Below are 24,986 nucleotides of genomic sequence, written 5' to 3'. Positions count from 1 at the left end.
TTCAATTTGATTATACACATTCAATTTGATTATACACATTCAATTTTCAGTTCTATATGGCCACTGTTGTAAATATGATTTTTAAGTTTGTCTTCATAAAGAAGTTGTAAAACGTAAAGTGATTTCAACCGACTTACACTGTGTATGTCTTCTATAGTTTAAGTTGTATACTACCTACCTAACACATTACCTCATAGTGTGTTAATTGTGATATGAATTTATATGCTACAAGGGTTACACATAAGATGTGACACACAGTGTTTTAAAGTTAAGGCTATATGCTAGCTACCTCACATATTATACCTTGTGTGTGTGGTTAAAGTAAGGTTGTGTTAAATTTGTTGTGTGTGAAAAGTAAATCCATGTATATAAAGTAGCAATTACAATGAGAGACTTACTTAGAAAACCACAATTAAGATGTATGGCTCCTATGTTTTACTGACTGTTCTGTATCTGTTGTTCAGATGTTTTAGATATTATAGTATAGCTGTTTAGAAACTTTTGCATGAGATCATGCTCTTAAATTAATGCCTGTGTCCATATACATATATATATTCTATGTTTGGCATGACTCAATATTTGTTTCATACAATTTCTCAACATCATTCATTTTGGGACTTAAAGACTGTTTAATGGCATTTATAGCATAACACAAACTGAACATATCCAGAATTTGGTAGAAGATACGGTAAGCAGTTTTGGAAGTCCCCAGATCATATTTACAAAACAACCAACACCGGGCATGGATGTGGGAACTTGTGGGTCTAACATGCTAGGATGTAGATTGATTCTGTTGATACTAAATCTCTTTTAATTCTGAATCTATTCATTAATTAGTTAATGATGGAAGATCATTAGGAATCAAGATTCGGTCGATAACAAGTATTTATATGTTGTATGATTGCAGCGTCTACGGATAGAACTAATGGATCGTGACCGTCTCATTGGAGATATGAGAGCTAATATATCTGCCCAGAAGGTAAGATCATCAATACACCCCTGTGGTGATCATGGTATTGAGTCGCTTTTCAGACCATCTCGGGTAGATTTTAGCCCACCATCATCAGATTAATTTTCGTACATGGTCTTTATTGTGTATGGCACATCTTGAACCTGGTGGAATTTTAAAGATGGCTGCCTGCAGATATTTTGATTTTAACATAATTATGAAGTTTGTTACTGTAACAGCTACTTCTCGTGAATAACTAAAATTTCTTCGTGGCACATTACTATTCTAGTCATTAGATAGAATGATATTCTTACTTTGAAAGAACAAATATCATAAACATGATAAATAAAATAAATTCTGTACATGTTACTTATATGAGTAATTAAATTATTGATCGATTGATTTATGAATGAAGATAAATAAATAGAAAATTCCAATTGAAAATTACCAAGAATCCCTGATAATATGATGGTGGGCACCAAGATCCCTTTAGATCATCCCAATTGGTTATAACACACATTAGATCTGATCACTGTATTTAAGCTTGCACATGTATATATACTACACTTATGTATCATATATGTATACTGTATCAATTGTTATCAAAAATGTCTTTGTTAATTGAATGTATAAATGAATTATAAATAGATAAAAAGATTGTCAACAAACCTTTTTTTTTTTTTTTTCGGTGAGATACAAAATATTTTTACTTGCTTATTCCAAACTCAATAGGAAATGTTTGACTATCAGCTAAATTATCATGCTTAAAACAAGTTTTCACCGATTTTTGAGTTCACTTGTTATAGTTAAAGGTTTGACTTGAGTCTGATTGTCTTTCCTTGTTTTGGGTCAGCTGGAGTTAGTAAAACGCAGAGGCTCTGGAACAAGGCCAAAATACACAAAGTTAAAAACAAAACGGAAAAGGGTGAAATATTTCAACATTTTTTAAAAATCTGCATCCCTATGAAACTAATTAAATAATCAGATTTTTTTTATTTTGAGATGTGCTTGAATTTCAAAAACTTCTTTCATTGTAAACTTGCTGGCTAGCTGACACAGAACAAAGGAGATAGAAAATGTCTGGATATTATAAACTATATGTAACAGTACTATATTGACTTTATCCTTTTGTTATCTAAGTGTCAATCATACAATCCAGTAGCTGCTTGAATTTCTTTCACCTTTTTGTGTTGTTCTGCCTGTAACTTTGTATCACAATTAACCTCGTCATCTCTGAATATTACTGTCATATGTAGTTTTTTTTTTTTTTTTTTTATTGTTTTTTTTTTATAGCATGGAGCTAATTATGAATTGGTAGAATGAGAAACAGATTTGACCAACAAACTGGTATTTTTATTTATTTTCTTTCATCTTGAAATATTTTTTTCAAATTCTGAAATGAAAAATATTTGATATTTTGAATTAGAGGAAGTTATAATTACAAGTAAGAGATTTATATAATTATAATTTGTTTTTAATTAGTGTTCCCAAACTTGAAAGATGATGAGCTTTTTTGTAGACATTGTTACAAATTGTACCTTGCTGTCTCCTATTAACCAGTCAATCTGGACTTGTTCATAGCATGCATGATTCTGTAGGCTCATGATTCTGTAGACTTTACAGTAAAAACACGATATTTACAAGATACATCTGTACAACATTGTGGGGTGTTGATTTGCTGTGATTTTTAGCTCACCTGGACCAAAGGTCCGGTGAGCTTATGCCATGGCGCGGCGTCCGTCGTCCGTCCGTCCGTCAACATTTGCTTCAAATCGCTACTAGTCAAAAAGTTCTTATTGGATTTTGACCAAATTTGGCCAGAAACATCCTTGGCAGAATGGGAACAGATTTTGCATAAATGGTGACTCTGACCCCCGAGGGGCCAAAGGGGCGGGGCCCAATAGGGGAAATAGAGGTAATTCGTTTAAATCGCTACTAGTCATAAAGTTATGAATGGATTTGAACCCAATTTGGTCAGAAACATCCTAGGGGAAAGGGGAACAGATTTTGCATAAATGGTAACTCTGACCCTAAAGGGGCCAAAGGGGCGTGGCCAAATATGGGAAATAGAGGTAATTCCTCTAAATCGCTACTAGTCATAAAGTTATGAATGGATTTGAACCCAATTTGGTCAGAAACATCCTTGGGAGAAGGGGAACAGATTTTGCATAAATGGTGGCTCTGACCCCAGAGGGGCCATAGGGGCGGGTCCCAATAGGGGAAATAGAAGTAATTCCTTTAAATCACTACTAGTCATAAAGATGTGAATTGATTTGAACCCAATTTGGTCAGAAACATCCTTGGGGGAAGGGGAACAGATTTTGCATAACTGGTGACTCTGACCCCCGAGGGGCCAAAGGGGCGGGGCCCAATAGGGGAAATAGAGGTAACTCCTTTAAATTGCTACTTGTCATAAAGTTATGAATGGATTTGAACCCAATTTGGTCAGAAACATCCTTGGGGAAAGGGGAACAGATTTTGCATAAATGGTGACTCTGACCCTAAAGGGGCGAAAGGGGCGGGGCCAAATATGGGAAATAGAGGTAATTCATCTAAATCGCTACTAGGCATCAAGTTATGAATGGATTTGAACCCAATTTGGTCAGAAACATCCTTGGGGGAAGGGAAAGAGATTTTGCATAAATGGTGCCTCTGACCCCGGAGGGGCCAAAAGGGCGGGGCCCAGTGGGGGAAATAGAGGTAATTCCTTTGAATCGCTACTAGTCATAAAGTTATGAATGGATTTGAACCCAATTTGGTCAGAAACAGGGGAACAGATTTTGCATAAATGGTGACTCTTTAAATCGCTACTAGTCATAAAGTGATGAATGCATGTTCTATAAACAATTCTCGAGGTCTTTCAGACCTTAGAGAGTCTGGACTTCATTAATCTTTAAAGCAGTTCGGATTCCCACACTATAACTATATATAGCATTGTTAGAGTTTTACAAATAAAACAAATTGAATATGAACATTATTTCGACATTTGGTCTAATCCAACCAGGTGAGCGATACAGGCCCCATGGGCCTCTTGTTTTCCTAAAGTATACTGCATGCTATATATATAGTCTTCTTAACTAAAGATTGTTAGATTGTGACTGATGTGTAATAACTTGCCTAGCCAATCCTTCAATCTGGCTACACTACTAACTGCTACACAAAGACACATTTTTCATAGGAAAACCCACAGATTTTCTATAGAGTTCCAACATTAAAATGTCTGTTTAAAACACCTCTGTTGGGATAGTCGGTATAGATTCCCTAACATTTTATCTTATCTTTCTTATCCATCACTTTTTGAATAGGTCTGCCATTAAAGAATTGTCTGTCCATTTGTAAATACCTAATTACTTGTCATTAATATAACAGCTTACAGTTAACATCAATGTTTTCTAAACATTTCTGACACAGGTTTTGGTCAAACATTGTATTTCAATGTTGGGCACAATCCTCAGCTTTTAACTCATTTGAAGACACCTGGGCCTGTTTTTTTGTTTCCTTTTTTTTTCTCCAGTACTTAAATTATACCCCATTTGACATCAACAAGGTTTAATTTTATAATCATCTTTCTCTCATTTTGTCTTTTCTTTTGAATCGTTTCTTTAATTTGTTACTTGGTGGTTTTTCTTTTTTTCTTTCATTAAAAATTTCAAAATGTAGTGAAAGATATAGTGTAAACAATGTAATCAATGTAGTAACTTTTATATTCATTAAATTTACATATTGATGATAATCTAAATTTTATCAAAATAAACATTCAGTGTTTATATTACTTGGTCCAATTAATGCTCTTTAAATGTTACAAACTTAAAAGTACCTGATGAACCTGTACATCATTCTGTAGAATCAGTAGATGTAGTAAACAAATTCTGGAAATGTATGAATATTGTATATATATATCTTATCTATATTGTTTGACTTAGTTAAATAGGCATGTAAATAGAGTTATAATTATATTTTTGGTCAATTTCTTATGTCTAATTATATTTTTGGTCAGTTTCGTAGGTCTATAAGTGTAACCTGTACCAATCCTTTATCTCAATTACAGACTGATATTGTTCAATATGATAAAAGTTGTGGAATCTGATATTCAAGATTTTCTAAATCTTGTTGTCAGTGTAATGTGTAACACTAAGCTACTACCCTAATGGTGATACCCAACATCCTTGTAAGTACCAGATCTAACATCCTCCATTAACTTACCTAATTAATGTGTATCTACATAAATAGCAGATCTAGTTGAAGCTGTACCCGTATGAATTGTTTGTATAATATATCCCTTCGGTGTTGCTTTCTGTTGAGCCTTGTTGAATGTTTGTTTACAAACAACAGTGTAAATGTTGGAACCTCGTCCCTCACCTTTTCTATCCTGTCTCACCGTAGGAGGAGAATATAGCTCTAACTGGACTTCAATCCACCTTAGAAAGTACGCGAGCACACTTACAAAAACAGCTGAGAACCAAAGAGGCCGACTGCAATAGAATGGCAGTGCAAATCAGGGTGAGTCAAGGGAGACAACTTATTCCAGAATGTGAAACCTTCTTTAGGTAAAGATCACAGACAATTAAATGAATGTAATTCATTTGTCCAATATTCCATTATCATGTACAATAGATCTATAGATCAATGTCTCCAATTTTAATGCTAAACAAATCAAACATACAAAATGGAAAAAGTAAACAATATTGATTTATAAATGATTTATTGTAAATTAAACTATCCCATTTGGTTTCCGTATTTCTGACTGTATGGACTGGTAAAACGTCTTACCTTAAAGTCTCGCTTCAGATAATTAAACCATCACACATGAACTTTTTTTTTATGTTTTACACACTAGAATCTGATTGGTGTTTTTCAGCAGTAGCTTGTAAATAGAAGATCTAGAACTGATTGATTTCAATTTTAGTTAATTCGCATGTTGTTCTGAGCCGTGCTTTTTAAATCTTTTTGTAGTGCATGTTTTGATCAGAGCTTGTCAGCATTTTGTTTTACAGGTTTTGATTAAATCATTGCTTTTCACTTCTTTAAGTATACAGTGATGTAGCTAAATATTTGGTAGCTAATTTAGAGATGTCCTATATATTGATATTGTGGAGGTTATTATCTGAAAGACTTGATATTAATTAGTATGAATAGTAGTCTGCTGTAATATTAACTAGTTACCCAACTTGGAGTACCTAGACTAGTACACAGTCTTATTGATACCCAGTTGATTATTTAGCTAATTTTGGTTTGCTTGTTTTCTTAAACATACAGCATAAATTATATTTCTTTAGTAGATGTCCCAGGTTAAAATTTAAAACACCAAAATTAATTTCAGATATGAGTTATTCATCTGATTTGTCAGTCTTAAATTTTTGTCTCATTTGCAAGTTTTGATTTTTGTCTTTGTTTTGTGTTCATCTTTAATCTGTCACAGAACTTGAGTGCCGTGTGAATTTCATTGTTTTTCCTTTTCACTATTGAGATTCTTGTATATAATGAGATTGGTATCATATTAAGTACCTTTGGCATTACATACTGAACTATACAAACTGGATTCAGATTTCTTTCACAACATCTATGAATATCTTCAGGCCTGAGTTTGGATTTATAAAGTAATGATTGCATTGTTGGGTAAATCTGAATATTCCTGGGATATTGCTGTTTAAGGGATTGGTTTATTTAAAGGAGTTATTGTTATCTATTATCACATGGTCGGTTTCTCCGAGATAAAAAATAATCCTGCAAATGGTGAATTAATTTAACTGTTTGCAGTTTACAAATCATATTCAACATAAAAATATGGCAAGAGGAAATAAAGAATCAGTAAGAAGTACTAGCGTTGAAAAATGGCGGTAGATTCAATATTGTTGTTCTGGGTTTAAAAGATTGGTTTACAGAGTACAGATATATATGTCCAGATTGTATTGATTCTTATATTACGAGAGTGTACGAGAAAGTGTCATATAATCTATTAAACTATATTGACTTTAGAACTGTTATATTGTAAGTCCTGAGAGTGAGTGCCGTGTTTTTCAGACTATTGATGGATCAAAGGCACAGGACAAGATAGAGATTGAGCACCTGACAGAGCTCCTGGCCAACGCCAAGGAAAAGGCAGAAAGGGACAAGGAGGCTCTCAAAAAGGCCACAAGGTTTGATTTTTACCTTACAGGACTTGTAGTACTGTGTCTGGCCATCACTGATGGAGGATGTTTGCTTTTGATAAAGGAGATTATTTATTTCTTTATGAAGGAACTGATATCTGGATTCAACAGGTAGCTGTAGGGTTTTAAGTCTGGCTATAACCTAGAATGCACTGTGCTAGAATTGACTGTTCCCCCAACATAACTTCACATATTTGATGTTGTTGTCCTCCCCGTCACTTCCTGACCTTTGTTGGTGTGTTTTCAAACTTCACAGAGCCTAACATTGATAAACAAATTCTTTAATGTACAGAAGTGAATTCGTTTCATTTTACTGCTATTTAAGTTAAAAGTTAAACGGTCATTGTGTTACCATAATTATTGGATTTATTTTTAACAAGTCAATTTTTTTTGGTCAATTTTCTATTTGAAAAAGAAATTCTGATCTAGTTTCTGTTTTTTGCATTTGTTTCTGGTATTTGACAATAAATTATGGTTAAATTTGCTCAGAAATATCTCAAAATTGTTTTGATATTAATAGATCAGATATTTTTCAAATGATAAATAAAACGGAAACTTGAAATATGATATTTTAGTAGTTGTGATCATCAAAAGAATGTTTTTTTTTATTTGTTCTTGCAATAATTCATTTGTAAAGAACCTTGTAGAATAGTGTAATTGGTAGATTTAGTATTTAGAACATGTTAAGAGTATTTGAAGTCTTTGTGATTTGACAATGGTAGTTTGACACCGGATCTGATTTGTGTGTCTGCAATATGGAATGATTTTGCATGGAATTCTTTTGCTGAAAGCTTGCCAATGTTGACTTAGTAGCATGCATGGAATGCAGTGGCAGAGACAGTTTAACTTTACGATAAAGAATTTGAATTTTGTATAAAAATGTCTACTTTAATTATTTTTCATTTCAGTACAGTCATCTGTCTTTTATTTATTTGTTTCAATAGATATTATATCAAATTCATATTAAGGAAAATATTAAGTATTTTATAAATTCATTTTAATATATCTCTTGCCTAAGAAAATTCAAATAATGGGATCGATCCGTATGGATAGTTAACCTTGCATGTGGTCTGGGTTTTTAGTAACCATTTGCTATATATGTTACAAGATCGATATATACAGTAGATCCTTGGTGTCAGCTTCTCTATCTTGTAGGAGATGGTGTATGGTTTTATAAATATCAAATCTAGTATTAACACTACTTTCCATGACCTTGTTTGTAGGTATTTTGTAGATGAATTTATCAATTTGATTTCATCTTTCTGATATTTTGACAATATGTCAGATTTGAATAAATTGAGAATTATATAGATTTAAATAAACATAAAATAATGAATCTAAAAACAATGTTTTTTTTTTAATTTAAGGTTTTTTTTTTGGTTTTTTTTAATGTTATGTAGTAAACAGATTTACATGTTTTATATATTCATATAACTTGGAAGATGAAAAGAAATATTTCAAATTAAATTTAAGTTTACATTAAATTTAACTTGAAAAAAAAAAGAAATTCCTGATGATAAGAAATAAACACTAAAAGTATGACAGTATATCTTCTCATGTTATGTATCATAAAAATACAAAGCACATTTAAAGAAAATTGTATTTGATTTATAAAAGAAAATTCTAATTGAGATTTAGGTAACATTAATTGATTAAAGGGTATAACAGAGCTTTTCAGGTGTATTTTTACCCGTTTCATCATCCCTCTACAGAGTACAGAAGCAGAGAGCACTGAGAAGTGAGGATGCTCTCGAACAGCTTAATACTCAGTTGATGGAGCGAGAGTCGCAGCTCGAGGATTTGCGAACTCAGCTCGACCAGATGGGTCCGAGATACGATAAACTTTCTAAGGAGAAATCCCAGATACTGGCAGAAAATTCTGCTCTTTCCACGTAAGTTTACGGTGGCACGCTGTCTATTTTATCCCCATTCCATGTACGTCATTCAGACATGACTAAAAGTGACCCGGTTTTGTACTGCACTTGACCTGTGTGCTCCGTGATACTCTGTTGATACTCTGTATTATTGTCTTGTCCTAAAATACAACCAATAGGAGCATGATGTAAATATATATACAATGTGTAACTATATCAGTCTCTAATTTGTATAAAAAATTTAATTAAAAAATTTTCAGGAATATAATACAATAGGTTTTATGCATCTGTACTAAATAAATATCGCGATGCATTGGACAAATATAATGTTCCATATAAAATGCTTTTAACACAATGTTATTTCTGCCATGGATATAACTATCGTCTAGTTCCTAATCATATCAAGTTATATCTTAATTTGCTTCCCAGTATAGTGACAGAATTTCAAGTGTTTATTTTGATATATACAACTAATTGTGCTACACTTAACACTGAGTTTACTAATTGGACTACACAGTTTGGAGGTGGGGCTTCACTAACATTATTGCCTAACATCATTGACAGCAGGGATATACAATATGCATGATACGATATCAAAATATTTTGAAATGTTGCTTTCAGTGATGTCAAAAGTTTGCTTTGTAGTAATCAAACAGCTTTCTGAGTGGCTATGTGAGATGCATATTAATTATAAAAGCTACTTTGTCATCTATCTGTCTATAGACGTGTAAATATAGCTCTACCTCTACTGAGTGTGAACACACTGATCTAGCTTTCCTCTTACACAATCATCTGGCTTATCCTTGAATCTAGGTACCAGGTTACACAGCCATGATCAGACACATGCCAGTGGTATTCAGAACCTGGTAGTGAAATATACCAGTAGTTACTCGTCATGTAGGTTCGTCTTGAATTTTGCTTTCAAAATCATGTGTCTTCGGCAGTATGCTTCAGTGAGGTAGCACTATAAATCGGCAAAAGTTTCGGCCTATCACAAGGAGACTTAACACGAACATACCGCAGCCTCCCAAAACACACATATGCACTCGCCACACGCATGCATGTTGCACGCACGGGAGGCCGTCCTTAAGTGACCTTAGCTGTTAATAGGACGTTAAAAAAAAATAAACCAAACCAAACCAAACCACATACAATCTTCTTCCTACAATTGTAGCTACATGTATATCAGTTTAATGTATGATATCAAGGTTATTACTTTTCAATATTAAATAGTGTGACATGATTTGCTACCTGTTATTTAAGGGCGGAGCTGGCTGTAATTCTTCAGCATTCTATTTCAGTTTGTCAGTAACTCTGTATTTGAGTGTTTTTTACCAGTGTGTTGTCTAATACAATCCTGTGTTAACATTCTACAGGTCTGGGGTTAAACGTGATGGTACAAAGTGAGTGATGTAATCTGTAGTCCCTGTTTCCTTATAGACATTCACAATAAAAAGTTTTATATTTTAACACATGGAGAATGGCTGCATTAGAGAAAAAAAAACAGTTGTGATGGCAGTAACATAGTGGTGATGTCTAAAATACCTTAGAATTATTTTCATGTTTTATTATTTCATGTTTTATTTTCATCTTTGTGGTACATGGTTTATATTTGGAAAAAAATACTGTTCGATGAGATACTTGTAACTTAAGGTAACTTTGATTCACCTCCTCAGTAACTTCACATTTAATTTATTCACTGATAATGCATGGAAAAACACACTTTGCTGAAATTTAATAATTTAACTGTCTGAGGTACAAGTTCCAGCTTTGTTGTAAATGTGTTTTTCTACACTTCAATTTGAAAGTGATTCAGTCCTAGCTATATACAGCTTTATCTGTCAGTCACATATATACATAGAATATGCAGTAAGCAGTAACTAGCATTAATTATATAATTTGATCTTAAATATATAATTATGATATAGAATTAATTCTCTACATTTTTATATAATTGTAGATTGTAAGTAAATTATATAGTATTACATACACTGTTATATCCTTTTACCTAAGGTAACATCATTTTACATTAAATATTACATAGTTTAATTCTAGTTTATATCCCTGTATAATCAGCAACATTCCCCTGGCTTAAATTATTGCCACAGAATGTATCACCCCAAGACTAACTCCCTTTGGATACTAACCTCTCTGTTCCTTGAATTCATACCTATTCCCATTTGTCTTGTTGTAGAACCAGACTTTACAATTCAATCAAATGGATTTATATTTTCTTTTCAAATTGTAAACTCATATGCAAAAGTGGTATTATGTATTAAACTTAATATGCATGTATCTTCAGGTAGTCATTTCTTGTCTCTGGTATATATAGACTTCAAGCCTTTTTTTTTTTTAATTGGTCGTTTGGATCCCATAAATGACATGTATTAGACTTAGTCAATTGACCAGGTGCCAAATATATTATCATGTTGTAATCACCTCTAAATTACAACGCTGAAACTTTGAATTGGAAATCAAAGGAACAAAAAAGTTGTGATTTTCCTACATTGATTAGATAATAATGTGAAAGTTCTTACTATTTATTTATGAAAAGTGTACTAATATTTTGTCCAAAGAAGATCTATAATAGTCAGTGTAAACTTATGGTCCCATTACGTAGTTGAATAATTTCTTTGAGTTGAAAATGGAAGATTTGATGATCCTGACACTTTTGGTATACATTATTATTGTCTCGGTGTAGCGTGTATTGAGATATACCAAATGTATCTTGAAAATATTAGGCAACGGATTCCTTGAAGGTCAATGTATCTTGAAAATAAAACTGATTTAAAGTAAATGGTGAAGTTATATACTAAGTAGTGAATGAATGTCAAGTTTGTATTATGTTCAAACTGAGAGGCTGGGATCACAGGTCATTTACCCAGGCTACATAAAGATGCTTAGGTATGGGTACAGTATGTTATAATGTTACAGGAGACTGGGTAGTATATACAGGTATGTTACAGTATGTTATAATGTTACAGAGGCTGTATATTACAGGTATGTACAGTTTGTTGAATTAAGGAGCGGTATAATACAGGTATGGTACCGTAATGTTATAAGGGTTCAGACTTGTTTATAACAGGTATGGTAATATGTTATAAGACAGAGGCTGGTAGTATATACAGGTCATGTACAGGTATTATAATGTTACAGAGGGCTGGGAGTTTACAGGTATGGTACAGTTGTTTATAATTTACAGGAGGACTGGTAGTATAGACAGGTATGGTACAGTAATTTATAATGTTACAGGAGGCTTGGGTAGTAGTATACAGGTATGGGTACAGTATGTTATAAATGTTACAGAGGACTGGGTAGTATATACATGTATGGGTACAGTATGTTATTAATGTTACAGGAGACTGGGGTAGTAATATACAGGTATGGGTACAGTAATGTTATAATGTTTACAGGAGGGTTGGGTAGTATATACAGGTATGGTACAGTATGTTATAATGTTACAGGAGGCTGGGTAGTATATACAGGTATGGTACAGTATGTTATAATGTTACAGGAGACTGGGTAGTATATACAGGTATGGTACAGTATGTTATAATGTTACAGGAGACTGGGTAGTATATACAGGTATGGTACAGTATGTTATAATGTTACAGGAGACTGGGTAGTATATACAGGTATGGTACAGTATGTTATAATGTTACAGGAGGCTGGGTAGTATATACAGGTATGGGTACAGTATGTTATAATGTTACAGGAGACTGGGTAGTATATACAGGTATGGGTACAGTATGTTATAATGTTACAGGAGACTGGGTAGTATATACAGGTATGGTACAGTATGTTATAATGTTACAGGAGGCTGGGTAGTATATACAGGTATGGTACAGTATGTTATAATGTTACAGGAGGCTGGGTAGTATATACAGGTATGGTACAGTATGTTATAATGTTACAGGAGACTGGGTAGTATATACAGGTATGGTACAGTATGTTATAATGTTACAGGAGACTGGGTAGTATATACAGGTATGGTACAGTATGTTATAATGTTACAGGAGACTGGGTAGTATATACAGGTATGGTACAGTATGTTATAATGTTACAGGAGACTGGGTAGTATATACAGGTATGGTACAGTATGTTATAATGTTACAGGAGACTGGGTAGTATATACAGGTATGGTACAGTATGTTATAATGTTACAGGAGACTGGGTAGTATATACAGGTATGGGTACAGTATGTTATAATGTTACAGGAGGCTGGGTAGTATATACAGGTATGGTACAGTATGTTATAATGTTACAGGAGAGTGGGTAGTATATACAGGTATGGTACAGTATGTTATAATGTTACAGGAGACTGGGTAGTATATACAGGTATGGGTACAGTATGTTATAATGTTACAGGAGGCTGGGTAGTATATACAGGTATGGTACAGTATGTTATAATGTTACAGGAGGCTGGGTAGTATATACAGGTATGGTACAGTATGTTATAATGTTACAGGAGGTTGGGTAGTATATACAGGTATGGTACAGTATGTTATAATGTTACAGGAGGCTGGGTAGTATATACAGGTATGGTACAGTATGTTATAATGTTACAGGAGGCTGGGTAGTATATACAGGTATGGTACAGTATGTTATAATGTTACAGGAGACTGGGTAGTATATACAGGTATGGTACAGTATGTTATAATGTTACAGGAGACTGGGTAGTATATACAGGTATGGGTACAGTATGTTATAATGTTACAGGAGGCTGGGTAGTATATACAGGTATGGTACAGTATGTTATAATGTTACAGGAGACTGGGTAGTATATACAGGTATGGTACAGTATGTTATAATGTTACAGGAGGCTGGGTAGTATATACAGGTATGGTACAGTATGTTATAATGTTACAGGAGGCTGGGTAGTATATACAGGTATGGTACAGTATGTTATAATGTTACAGGAGGTTGGGTAGTATATGCTAGTATGGTACAGTATGTTATAATGTTACAGGAGACTGGGTAGTATATATAGGTATGGTACAGTATGTTATAATGTTACAGGAGACTGGGTAGTATATACAGGTATGGTATGGTATGTTATAATGTTACAGGAGGCTGGGTAGTATATACAGGTATGGTACAGTATGTTATAATGTTACAGGAGGCTGGGTAGTATATACAGGTATGGTACAGTATGTTATAATGTTACAGGAGGCTGGGTAGTATATACAGGTATGGGTACAGTATGTTATAATGCTACAGGAGGCTGGGTAGTATATACAGGTATGGTACGGTATGTTATAATGTTACAGGAGGCTGGGTAGTATATACAGGTATGGTATAGTATGTTATAATGTTACAGGAGACTGGGTAGTATATACAGGTATGGTACAGTATGTTATAATGTTACAGGAGGCTGGGTAGTATATACAGGTATGGTACAGTATGTTATAATGTTACAGGAGACTGGGTAGTATATACAGGTATATATGGTACAGTATGTTATAATGTTACAGGAGACTGGGTAGTATATACAGGTATGGTACAGTATGTTATAATGTTACAGGAGGCTGGGTAGTACTGTATATACAGGTATGGTACAGTATGTTATGTTACAGGAGGCTGGGTAGTATATACAGGTATGGTACAGTATGTTATAATGTTACAGGAGGCTGGGTAGTATATACAGGTATGGGTACAGTATGTTATAATGTTACAGGAGGCTGGGTAGTATATACAGGTATGGTAGAGTATGTTATAATGTTACAGGAGACTGGGTAGTATATACAGGTATGGTACAGTATGTTATAATGTTACAGGAGACTGGGTAGTATATACAGGTATGGTACAGTATGTTATAATGTTACAGGAGGCTGGGTAGTATATACAGGTATGGTACAGTATGTTGTAATGTTACAGGAGGCTGGGTAGTATATACAGGTATGGGTACAGTATGTTATAATGTTACAGGAGGCTGGGTAGTTATACAGGTATGGTACAGTATGTTATAATGTTACAGGAGGCTGGGTAGTATATACAGGTATGGTACAGTATGTTATAATGTTACAGGAGGCTGGGTAGTTATACAGGTATGGGTACAGTATGTTATAATGTTACAGGAGACTGGGTAGTATATACAGGTATGGTACAGTATGTTATGTTACAGGAGGCTGGGTAGTATATACAGGTATGGTACAGTATGTTATAATGTTACAGGAGACTGGGTAGTTATACAGGTATGGTACAGTATGTTATAATGTTACAGGAGGCTGGGTAGTATATACAGGTATGGTACAGTATGTTATAATGTTACAGGAGACTGGGTAGTATATACAGGTATGGTACAGTATGTTATAATGTTACAGGAGACTGGGTGAGCTGGAGACCCTGATGGATCGTGTGGAGAACAACACTAAAATCCACCAGGAAAACACGACGGCAGAGCTGCAAGACAAACAAGGACAGGTGTCTGTTCTCAAGATTGAGAATGAACGCCTTAAGGTATATATTGCTTCTCTTCTAACTCAGTTAAAAAAGTTACAATTGTGGTTCTCCAAAGCCTCTTGAGTTGCTGATAAACGTGAAGACTTTCTGTGTCATTCAGACTATGTGATTCAGCTGCTTATGAAATGTGTTTCTTTCAAATTGTTGATTAAAAAAAAATCAGACATAGTTCCTATCAAATGACAGAATTCGTACCTTTTTGAGCAAATGTCAGACTTTTATTTGCTCCTATTAGATATCTTGCTTTATAGTTTTAAATTGCTAACCTGAGGATGATATTGTTCAGAGATAACAGTTTGTGTAATTCTTTTGTGTTTGTTGTGATCAGACATCTATAACTACAATAGAGGAAAAGTTCCGTGCTGCCGACGAGGAACTGGTACAATTACGTGGTAATCTAAAACATTATGAAAACCTAGTGGAGGAGTACAAAAGTCAGGTAGGTGGGCAGCTGGTGTGTAGTGATTCACCTGTCATTTTACCTCACCTCGTTAAACGTCAGTGATCAGTTAGCTGTAGTACAGTAAGGCAGTTGGGAATCTCTAATCTACTGATTGTCTCACTTTCCTCATCCTCACATTCAGGTGTTGCTTAATTACTATAGCTAACATAAATGTAAGAGATTCCGAGCTGTGTAGTTTTTTTTCTCTTATTTTTAATCTTATTTCTTAGTATAATAGATATTCCAATTAGGGTACTTGGTATCATTTTTTCTCTTAATATCTTTTTAGACTTAATAATTAAATATTTCTGCTTGTAAATTCAATTAGCCATCTTGAAGGATTGTAAAATCTACATTGAATTTCATAATATTAAATTTTAATAGTTTATGGTATATATCTTCCAAAAATGCTTTGTATAATAATATATATTAAAATATAAAGTTTATTATGTTTCTAATTTTCATAAAAGTTTATCATTTTTTGTTTGTTGATATTTAAAGGATTATGAAAATGAAATGAAAATGGAAAAAAAAAACCATAAAAATATGCATAAATCAAATTATTTTGATCAGTTTTGAAAGTGGATCCTTTGTAATAATTCAGTACTTTTAATGTATTTTCCAAAAAGCGAAATGTAAACGTATTAAAATAATTTTTCAAATAAATATATAAATGTACTAAATTTTACGAAATATATTGAATAAAAAAAATTAAAAAGCTATTTTCATATGTATTTAAGATATTAATTAAATGTAATATTTTTCTCAAATAAAAGTTCAGGAATCAATTGCTTTTTGCATTTGTAATTTAAATATTTTGATGTTTCGGATGTCATTTGGTTGTGTGCCGTGACAGAGTTCACTGCCGAGTGTCTAATACTCACTGGGTAGTTTCCCCATCATAGATATGCACTGGGATTGTACTAAAGGTTCAATCACATAAGTCCCTAACATAGCTGTGTTACACTATTCATGATTCGGTTTTTCAGATGTTTATAATTTGCTCAAAAATAAATGAATTTAGTCATAAGACATCAATGGGAAAAAAAAAAAAAAATCCACAAAATTGTTTGGATAGTGTTTCACAGATTTCCGATTGTTGATTAGATTCCCTGATGTTTTGAATTTTTATCCTGAACATTATCACATTAATATTGTATTAATGTTTTACCTTCCTTTGTTCCCCATTTGTATGGCAACCATTACCACGGTAACAGGGTGTTTCCATCAGTAAGTTACCTCCCCCTACTGTGTCCAAGGTTACTGTTTCAACTCCTCTCATGACATCAGACAACCCTCAACAGGTATACATCATTCAGTGTCACCGATTCACACCTCATTCAGTGTCACCGATTATTCAGTGTCACTGATTCACACGAACTCATTGTATGTGTTGGTTATTGTGTCACACTGGTCATTGTGGGGTCATTCCTGTGTCACACTGGTCATTGTGGGGTCATTCCTGTGTCACACTGGTCATTGTGGGGTCATTCCTGTGTCACATCACACTTCTGTATACCTTATTCTAAAACACTCCCTTTATCCACAGATCACCTAGAGTATATACCAAAGTGTTGGTCATCACATTGACTTCTAAATTCCTTTGTATGAAACACATTATATTCTACTAAGTTCTCCACCTCTGATTTCTGTTATTACTTTAAAATCACAAAACTAGTTACAGTAACCACAATATTTTAGTTGGTGGATCCATTCCGAGTTGAGAAATATGAGACATTTTTCCTGAAGATTTTTTTAAAAGATCCAGAAAAGATAAAAGACTGAAAATTGGCAAACAAGCTTTATGGAAATATTTTGGTATACTTCTATTAATAACTTTTTTTTTAATTTAGATTACTGTATATACAAAAGTCATGTAAAATTTTAACTTTTGGAAAACACATATAATACAAATTCCTACAATGGAAATTATAGAACCTTTAAATCTTCTATATATATGACAGAACTTTTCCTGTATTATTGCTGAAAATCTTAAAATCATATTTCAATCAGTTAAACTCACAGCTTCTGTCATATTAAGGATGTAAACATGATACTGATAACTTTAAAAAAAATTTATTTACTAAAAATACAGTACCATCTGGAATCTTGTAGTGAAGATAAAATTTAAAAAAATACAGCTAGACTTCAATAGTTTATGCATGTCATCATTAATTTTCTTAAATATACTATATGCATATACCCTCTATATATGATTTTCAAAAAGGTATATGCATGCTTACCATGGCTATTTGAAGCAAACATGCAACTTACAAAGCATGAATTAGTAGGTGTAAGCCAGGTGCTTGAATGGCAGTCTGTTAGCCAGATGCTTGAATGGCAGTCTGTGTTAGCCAGATGCTTGTTTTCCAGATGAACCGCTGTCGGATTGAAGCAGATGACACAATGGTACGTTTGGAAGAAACTGTAAAAGAATCGGAGCTTATCCAGCAAGATGGAGAATATGAATTAGAAAAGGCAAGGGACATAGATAATGCAATATAATCAGTTAATCGGGGAATCTTTACGTGTAAAAATGTAATACTTGTTTCTGCATGGTGTTATTTATAGATCCGTAATACTATTCAAGTTGTGTGTCTATGCGGGAAAGGAAAATTGAATACCTTATAATTTTTCATTGGATCAATACCATACTATCCCAGACCATTTCCACAACAGAAAAAAAAAAATGCTTTTACTGTTGCCTGTGATGAAACAAGATCCTTGCAAATTGTGTGTTCTTGCTTAACAGTGTTTTAATAAGGGCAAAGAGCACACCATTTTAGTATTATATTTACTATGTGTTCATTGCCTGAGTTTGAACATCAGCCTCTTAGTCCCCATAGAATGTGTGTTACTAACTGTATTTATTGGTGTTGTGTAACCATAATGGTTGTAGTCCGTGCATGTCTAGTTAATATAACACTTGTTTTACTGTATAATAAGCTGGTCCACCAAACACCAGGCAAGGTTGTTCCTGTACCTTGCAAAGCTGGTGTGTTGTAAATCAGATTCAAATATCCAACTTCAGTCTTATCACAGATATCTGTATGAGTTACATTGCAAAACTTTGAGTTGTTCAGTCCCAGAATCCACAGCCTCAAATCAAATTTTAAAAAGTAAATTAATTTTAATCTTCAGCTTCAAAGTCTTTAATCTGATGATGTCATAAATAACTTTAATATTTGATATGCCCATTTTTGATGTGATGTAAGTTTTTATATTAGATATTTCAAAAATTTGTATTTTGGGGCTGGTATTGCTGTAAGATCAATTATAAAATGGAGAAAGTGTTTGATTATCTGTAGACATGCAGTTGGATGGAATGGTAGTTAACACCTTCAAGCAGACATCTTTTGTTCCTTCAACTTCATTCATTTTTCTTTTTCATTAGCATGTATTAGTCATTGAAGTCCAGTTTTACTGGAATTTTCCATGATCAAGGTTGTAACCTATCAGGTTTACAAACCTTAACCATAAGGTCATATTATAAAAGCTTCTCCTGTAAAGCCTTGAATTTAAAATTTTCAGTGAGTATACAGTACCTAACAATCTGATGAAATGTTTCGAATCACTTTTATACAAAAAGACTTTAACATCACCACTGTCACCATGGTACACCATTGTAATTAAATGGTTACATCCTTGTATGATCCATCTCAATGTCCACCTGTCTCTGGCTTGTACTGTGATAAACTGGACACTATAATAACAGGCTGTGTATAATGTATTCCTTTGAATATTTGATCAGTGGAGTGATTGCCACTGCGACAGTTCAGACAAGTAAATTGTCATTGATACTGTGTTATCCTGGAATTCTCCTTTGATATTTAAATTACATGTAAATTTATAATATGTAGAGTATATTTAAAGATTTGTATTATAATATAATTAATTAGTCTGTGATCTCTTTCTATGCTCCGAATGATTCTTCTTTTATCAGTGCATCTACTAAATGCTTCCATTAATTGTTTTCATGGGCTGTATCTTATAAACATACGCTCTCTATATTCTGCTCATATCCTTGTCATCACTGTATTATACATGACATATATTTTTCCATCAGTCAATGCCCTCTGCCACACCTGCCTATACCTCAGCCTCTGGACCAGTGTCTGAGGGTGGGGCTCCATACTACCCTATCTCACAGCAGCATCCGGGACAAGTCATTTCACAGCCGCAGGGGGGTGGGGCATCACATTATTCTCATCCTGGCACCCAGACATCTGTGGTTGGTGGAGGGATATTTCAGCCCCAACCAGGAACAAATATAGGGCAAGGGTTAGGGGGAGGGTATTACTCGCAGCCACCCTCAGGCATTGGGCCCCAATCTGCTGTGTATGGCTATGAGGGGATGGGGCAACATCCCCAGGTAAGTGTGTATGTTCACAATGGAATGGTCAGTCACTGCTAACTTTTTATCATTTATTTCCATCAACTTATATTTCTCTGACCAGTGAGTGTTACACAACTTTATCTCTAGTTTTCATCAGTTCATTGGATGTTCTCAGTCAAGAGTCCTGTTTGAGTTTCTGGTCAAGAAAAACTCACTGACATCACTTTTCTAGTCACTTATATGTTTACAAGGAGGTATGACAATGGCATGTGGCTTCAGTTCAGGTGATGCAACTTCAGTAAGGTCTGATCATGAGCCTCGCATACAATTTTACATTTTGTTTTTTGTTTTTTTTTTGTTTTTGTTTTTTTTTCGTTTCAACTATCTGAAAGTAAATGTTGCATGGTCTTAGAGACAAGTTTTCTTTAAAATGTATGCAGTCAACAGCCCATTGATCTTTGTGTTAGGCAGTAATTTGACTGTAGCTATATATTTAATAAGTAATTCGATCTCAACTTAAATTGTCCTTCAAACAATTTTGTGTAATATGAGTTTAAATTCACCAATGGTGGAGTCAGTTACTGCCTCATCTGACAGAATATCTGTTGTTTTGTTTGGCAGTTGTAAATGATTATATGTAAAGGTGGATACTTGATATTATCCTAATTTCTACCGAAGCATATACCATATATACTTCAGTTCAGGTCAGAGGTGAAGGTCACATGGATAACTTTGACCAGTGAGGTTCATAGGTCAAAAGTCAATTGGTCAAAAAATGTAGAAATTATTATATAAAAAAACACTTATTGATAATATTCTAGTGAATGATTTCTACGGCGTAATTGTGACATTAGCACATGTATATGATACATATATAACTGGTGGAGGAAAACAGGCTATGCATATGGCCATGCCAATGATGTTATGTTACCAATAATATCAACCCTAAATCATGCATGTATTTGTGTAATTATTAATAATTAAACAGAAAAGCAAATAATTAAAGAAATGTATCAGAAAATGTCCAAGCATGACAAACTGTTTTAATAAAAATAAGTTGTTTTTAACTGTAATTGGTTTGTTTAACCCACAGGCGCCTGCATCTGGTTAGTGAATTATCAAAAAAAAAAAATTATCCCCTACTCCTACGATTTCAACAAGGTGTAACAAAAGTTCAGATGATGTATCGACTGTGAAAAGGAAGTTGGTCATCTTTTTCAGAGAGTTTTTGCAATAGGCAATCTGATTGGTCAACATTTTTGTAAACATTACTAACTATGATTGTCAACCAATCAAACTGCCTGTTGCAAAACCCCTCTGAAAAAGAAAACCTACGTACTTCCATTCCACAGTTGAAACATCATCTACTAGTTGATATAGTAGGAGTACGGCCTAAATATTTTTTTCTATATTTTATTAACCAGATGCAGACTCCTTTGGTTTTAACATGGCATTATTACAGTTTTGAAATTTTCTGCATGTCATTTTTTTTTATCTGTCCATAACAACTAATGGTATACTGTAGTATTTTGACTCTCTTATGGAAAAATGAATCCAGTTGTATTTAACATTTCTATCATTTCGTATTTTCCTTGTTACCTTGCTGATCAGACTGTTTCAGGTGTTCCATCGTTACTGTGTACTGTATCCCAGGATACTCTGATTAACCATCTGTTTTATTCTGTTGTCTTTCCTGTGTCTCGTATCAAATTGTGAACTTACTGAGAAATCTTTTTCTTCTCTGAAATATTATCCCATTACCAATGTATTTTACCTTGCCACTGTGTGTAATAAAATGTAGGGAATTATGAAATTGATTTCACCATACGCTCATCAGAGTTGAATTTGTAGCAGTGTAAAAATTGTTCATATTGAATTCAAAATTCTGTAACATATTGTAAGTGAGTGATGTTTGTTGTGTACAGGTGAAAGCGAGGCTACACAACCGCCTACAGGAACTGGAACCGTTACCCGACATGCTTAAAACTACAGAACTTAAACTCCATGATGCAAATGAACGGATCATCATGTATGAACGGAAGAACACAGAAAACACCAAACTCATCACAGAGTTAACTGCCAAGGTAGGCTTAATAGTCAAGAAATTAAAAGTTAATTAATCACCAATCATCTAATGGATTGTCATGGAAGTAGATCTTTAAATCAACCCATCCTACTGAAGTTATTGTCTACCTTCAATCTGCTGAAATCTTTACTAATTATAAGCCTTTCTCCATGTGACAGATGTTAGACAGACATATTCTCAAACATTTGTGCCAATTCTATTGGTGCTTTGTTTAGAATCTCTTGAGACTGATTATGATTGGAATACATTTTCACACAATCATGACATCATTAAAGACATGCTAACACAGCTGACACAATGATTGTAATCACTAACTCTGAACTCCCACCTGCTTGTTACATTGTCTTCCTGTACAGTCCCACTAGAAGTTACAGTGGAACTTCGTTAACTCGAACTCGGATAACTCGAATACCCCGCTTAACTCGAAGTACCTCGCCGGTCCCGGCCGAATTCTCTCTTTATCTTAGTAAAAAAAACTCGGATAATTCGAATTCGGATAACTCGAAAAACTCGGATAATACGAAGTAAAAATTTGGTCCCAACAATAAAAATCCTACTTGAAATGTTCGAATAACTCGAAGTATAATTTTTGTCGATCGGTGGCAAACGCCGACATTTTTTAAGAGCTAAATTCCGTTTGTAATACTGAACATATCGGCACTACTAACCTACATGCTATTATAAGTGTTTCATAAATTCATAAAAGAAATTGTCGGTTGAATCTTATAACAACAAGTCTTGGTGATAAAAAGTACTGCTTTACTTACATCAGGTAATTTCCCAAGGCGGTCGCCGATATCAGTACACACGATAGTCAACAACTCATCTACCCGTTCGCTCAAGCGGAACTAATCTCTGACACACCGGTAGATCTACCCGGCTGATGTTTTTACAGGTGTAGAAATGACACAGTCACCGGCGCCTATCAAATCTTTAAACTGCTGAAACAATAGCGTAATTACTGCCGAGGTGTTCAGAGTACAACTGTAACGGTCAGTGCTGTCTATTAAATCGGATAAAACGCCAACTCAGTTACAGTAACATTTTATACGCGCATGCGCAGCCCAACTTCCGGTGCTAATACACATGGAAATGGCGTGGTTATCAATAAAAAGTAAGTAGGCCGATCAAACAGTATTTTATATATGTCCAATAAAAGGTAATGATTCTGTTACGTTTTGTATACAATCTGCGTTAAACTGAAACGGTTATTTGTTTTGACATTAATAACTTGTTATTTTGTCGAATTCCGTTTTATCGTTTACCTTTTGCAAACATGACTTGCACATCAGATCGTTATTGAAGTGACTAGTGAAAGAAACTTTATCGTGACTGTATATCGGCAAAACTACACCAAATTACAAGTGACATAACGAAACATTACATATATATTTACATGTATTGACCAGTCTTCACACTAAACTGATGAGCGACAGAGCGAAGTTATAATGATTATATAATGTTGACAAATATTGACCAAACTTTTCACCAAAAACGATAACTCGCTTAATTCGAACACTCGGATAACTCGAAGTTTTTTCGTGGTCCCGTCGACTTCGAGTTAACGAAGTTCCACTGTATGTGCAAAATGAATGGCTTAATCTTGCAGTCTAACAATCCTCCAAATTGAATTTATTAGTTGATGACTCAGTTGTGGTTTATTTTCTAACAAAGGTTTTTTTTATAAACAACCTACATCCAGACAAATGTCATATGCACATGTACATGCATTTAGGTATAAATTATCATTGTGTCTCAGATACAAGTGTAATATTTTTACCAAGTAAGAAAAACTGAAAATTGTCTTATTAAGGATTAAAATCTAGCTTAAATATGGATGTGATGTCAGATAATCCTATCTTATATAAGAAAGACTAAATAAGTGAACTTTGACAGATTTACAAATTCAATATGCGAGGAAGAATGCTTTGATAAGAAATTAAGTCTTCCCACAAGGGGAGATAACTTAGTAAGTACTGTCACAGGTGACCTTAACTTAATACATTCACTAATTAATTTGGTGTCTGTGACTGTCTTTCTGACCAACATTTTTATATCGGGACTGTCACAGGTGACCTTAACTTAATACATTCACTAATTAATTTGGTGTCTGTGACTGTCTTTCTGACCAACATTTTTATATCGGGACTGTTACGTTTGGTTCAATGGCTAATGTACATGTATTGTCTCCGATTGGCAGAGTCCATCAGAATTCTCTATATGATGATGGATAATATTTTGTTGTATTTTTCTGCATGAATGTGTATCTGATACATATACTAACTATATGATAAACAAAGAATTCTACATTATATGTTGATTATGTATGTTATTCTGACTAACATCTCATCAATAACATTATGTAAAGGAGAGTTAGTCATACATCTCTCAAACATCATCATTTTCAGTCTGAGCTTACCACAGACAAGGTAATCCAACCGTGATGCTGAGTGGAATTCTCTCCCGTTTTTTACCTCATTTTTTTTATATAACTCATTTTACATATACTTAATGAAAACTTAACATTCTTGCTAATGCCTACACTGGCTAGATATAAGCCATATATTTAATTTTATTGTTTGTGTTTAAAATTCACTTTGGCTGATTTGAAAATTGATCATTTAGGGTTGGTATCATCGTATAAACCAGTCATCAATATCTGACTCTCAGCTTTCGATATACAATGTA

At 33.8% G+C, this 24,986-nt stretch overlaps 1 protein-coding gene across 7 annotated transcripts in view; it reads left to right on the top strand.

Annotated features, from left to right (window-relative positions):
• Positions 1-24,986, top strand: part of LOC117321885 (outer dense fiber protein 2-like) — a 40,546-nt gene that overhangs the window by 10,393 nt on the left and 5,167 nt on the right. The window contains exons 8-17 of one of the 7 annotated variants that reach the window (XM_033876496.1): positions 908-979; positions 5,333-5,449; positions 6,971-7,086; positions 8,811-8,990; positions 10,349-10,375; positions 15,296-15,431; positions 15,763-15,873; positions 18,250-18,354; positions 22,138-22,296; positions 24,707-24,727. In XM_033876496.1, the coding sequence (XP_033732387.1) occupies positions 908-979; positions 5,333-5,449; positions 6,971-7,086; positions 8,811-8,990; positions 10,349-10,375; positions 15,296-15,431; positions 15,763-15,873; positions 18,250-18,354; positions 22,138-22,296; positions 24,707-24,727 (1,044 nt within the window). The other 6 variants (XM_033876500.1, XM_033876498.1, XM_033876499.1 and 3 more) reach the window with 6 other exon arrangements.

Source organism: Pecten maximus, chromosome 2 (genome assembly GCF_902652985.1).
Source record: "Pecten maximus chromosome 2, xPecMax1.1, whole genome shotgun sequence".
NCBI classification, from domain to species: domain Eukaryota; kingdom Metazoa; phylum Mollusca; class Bivalvia; order Pectinida; family Pectinidae; genus Pecten; species Pecten maximus.
Note: the sequence above shows the minus strand (reverse complement) of the source record. Positions and strands in the feature narration are given on the sequence as shown.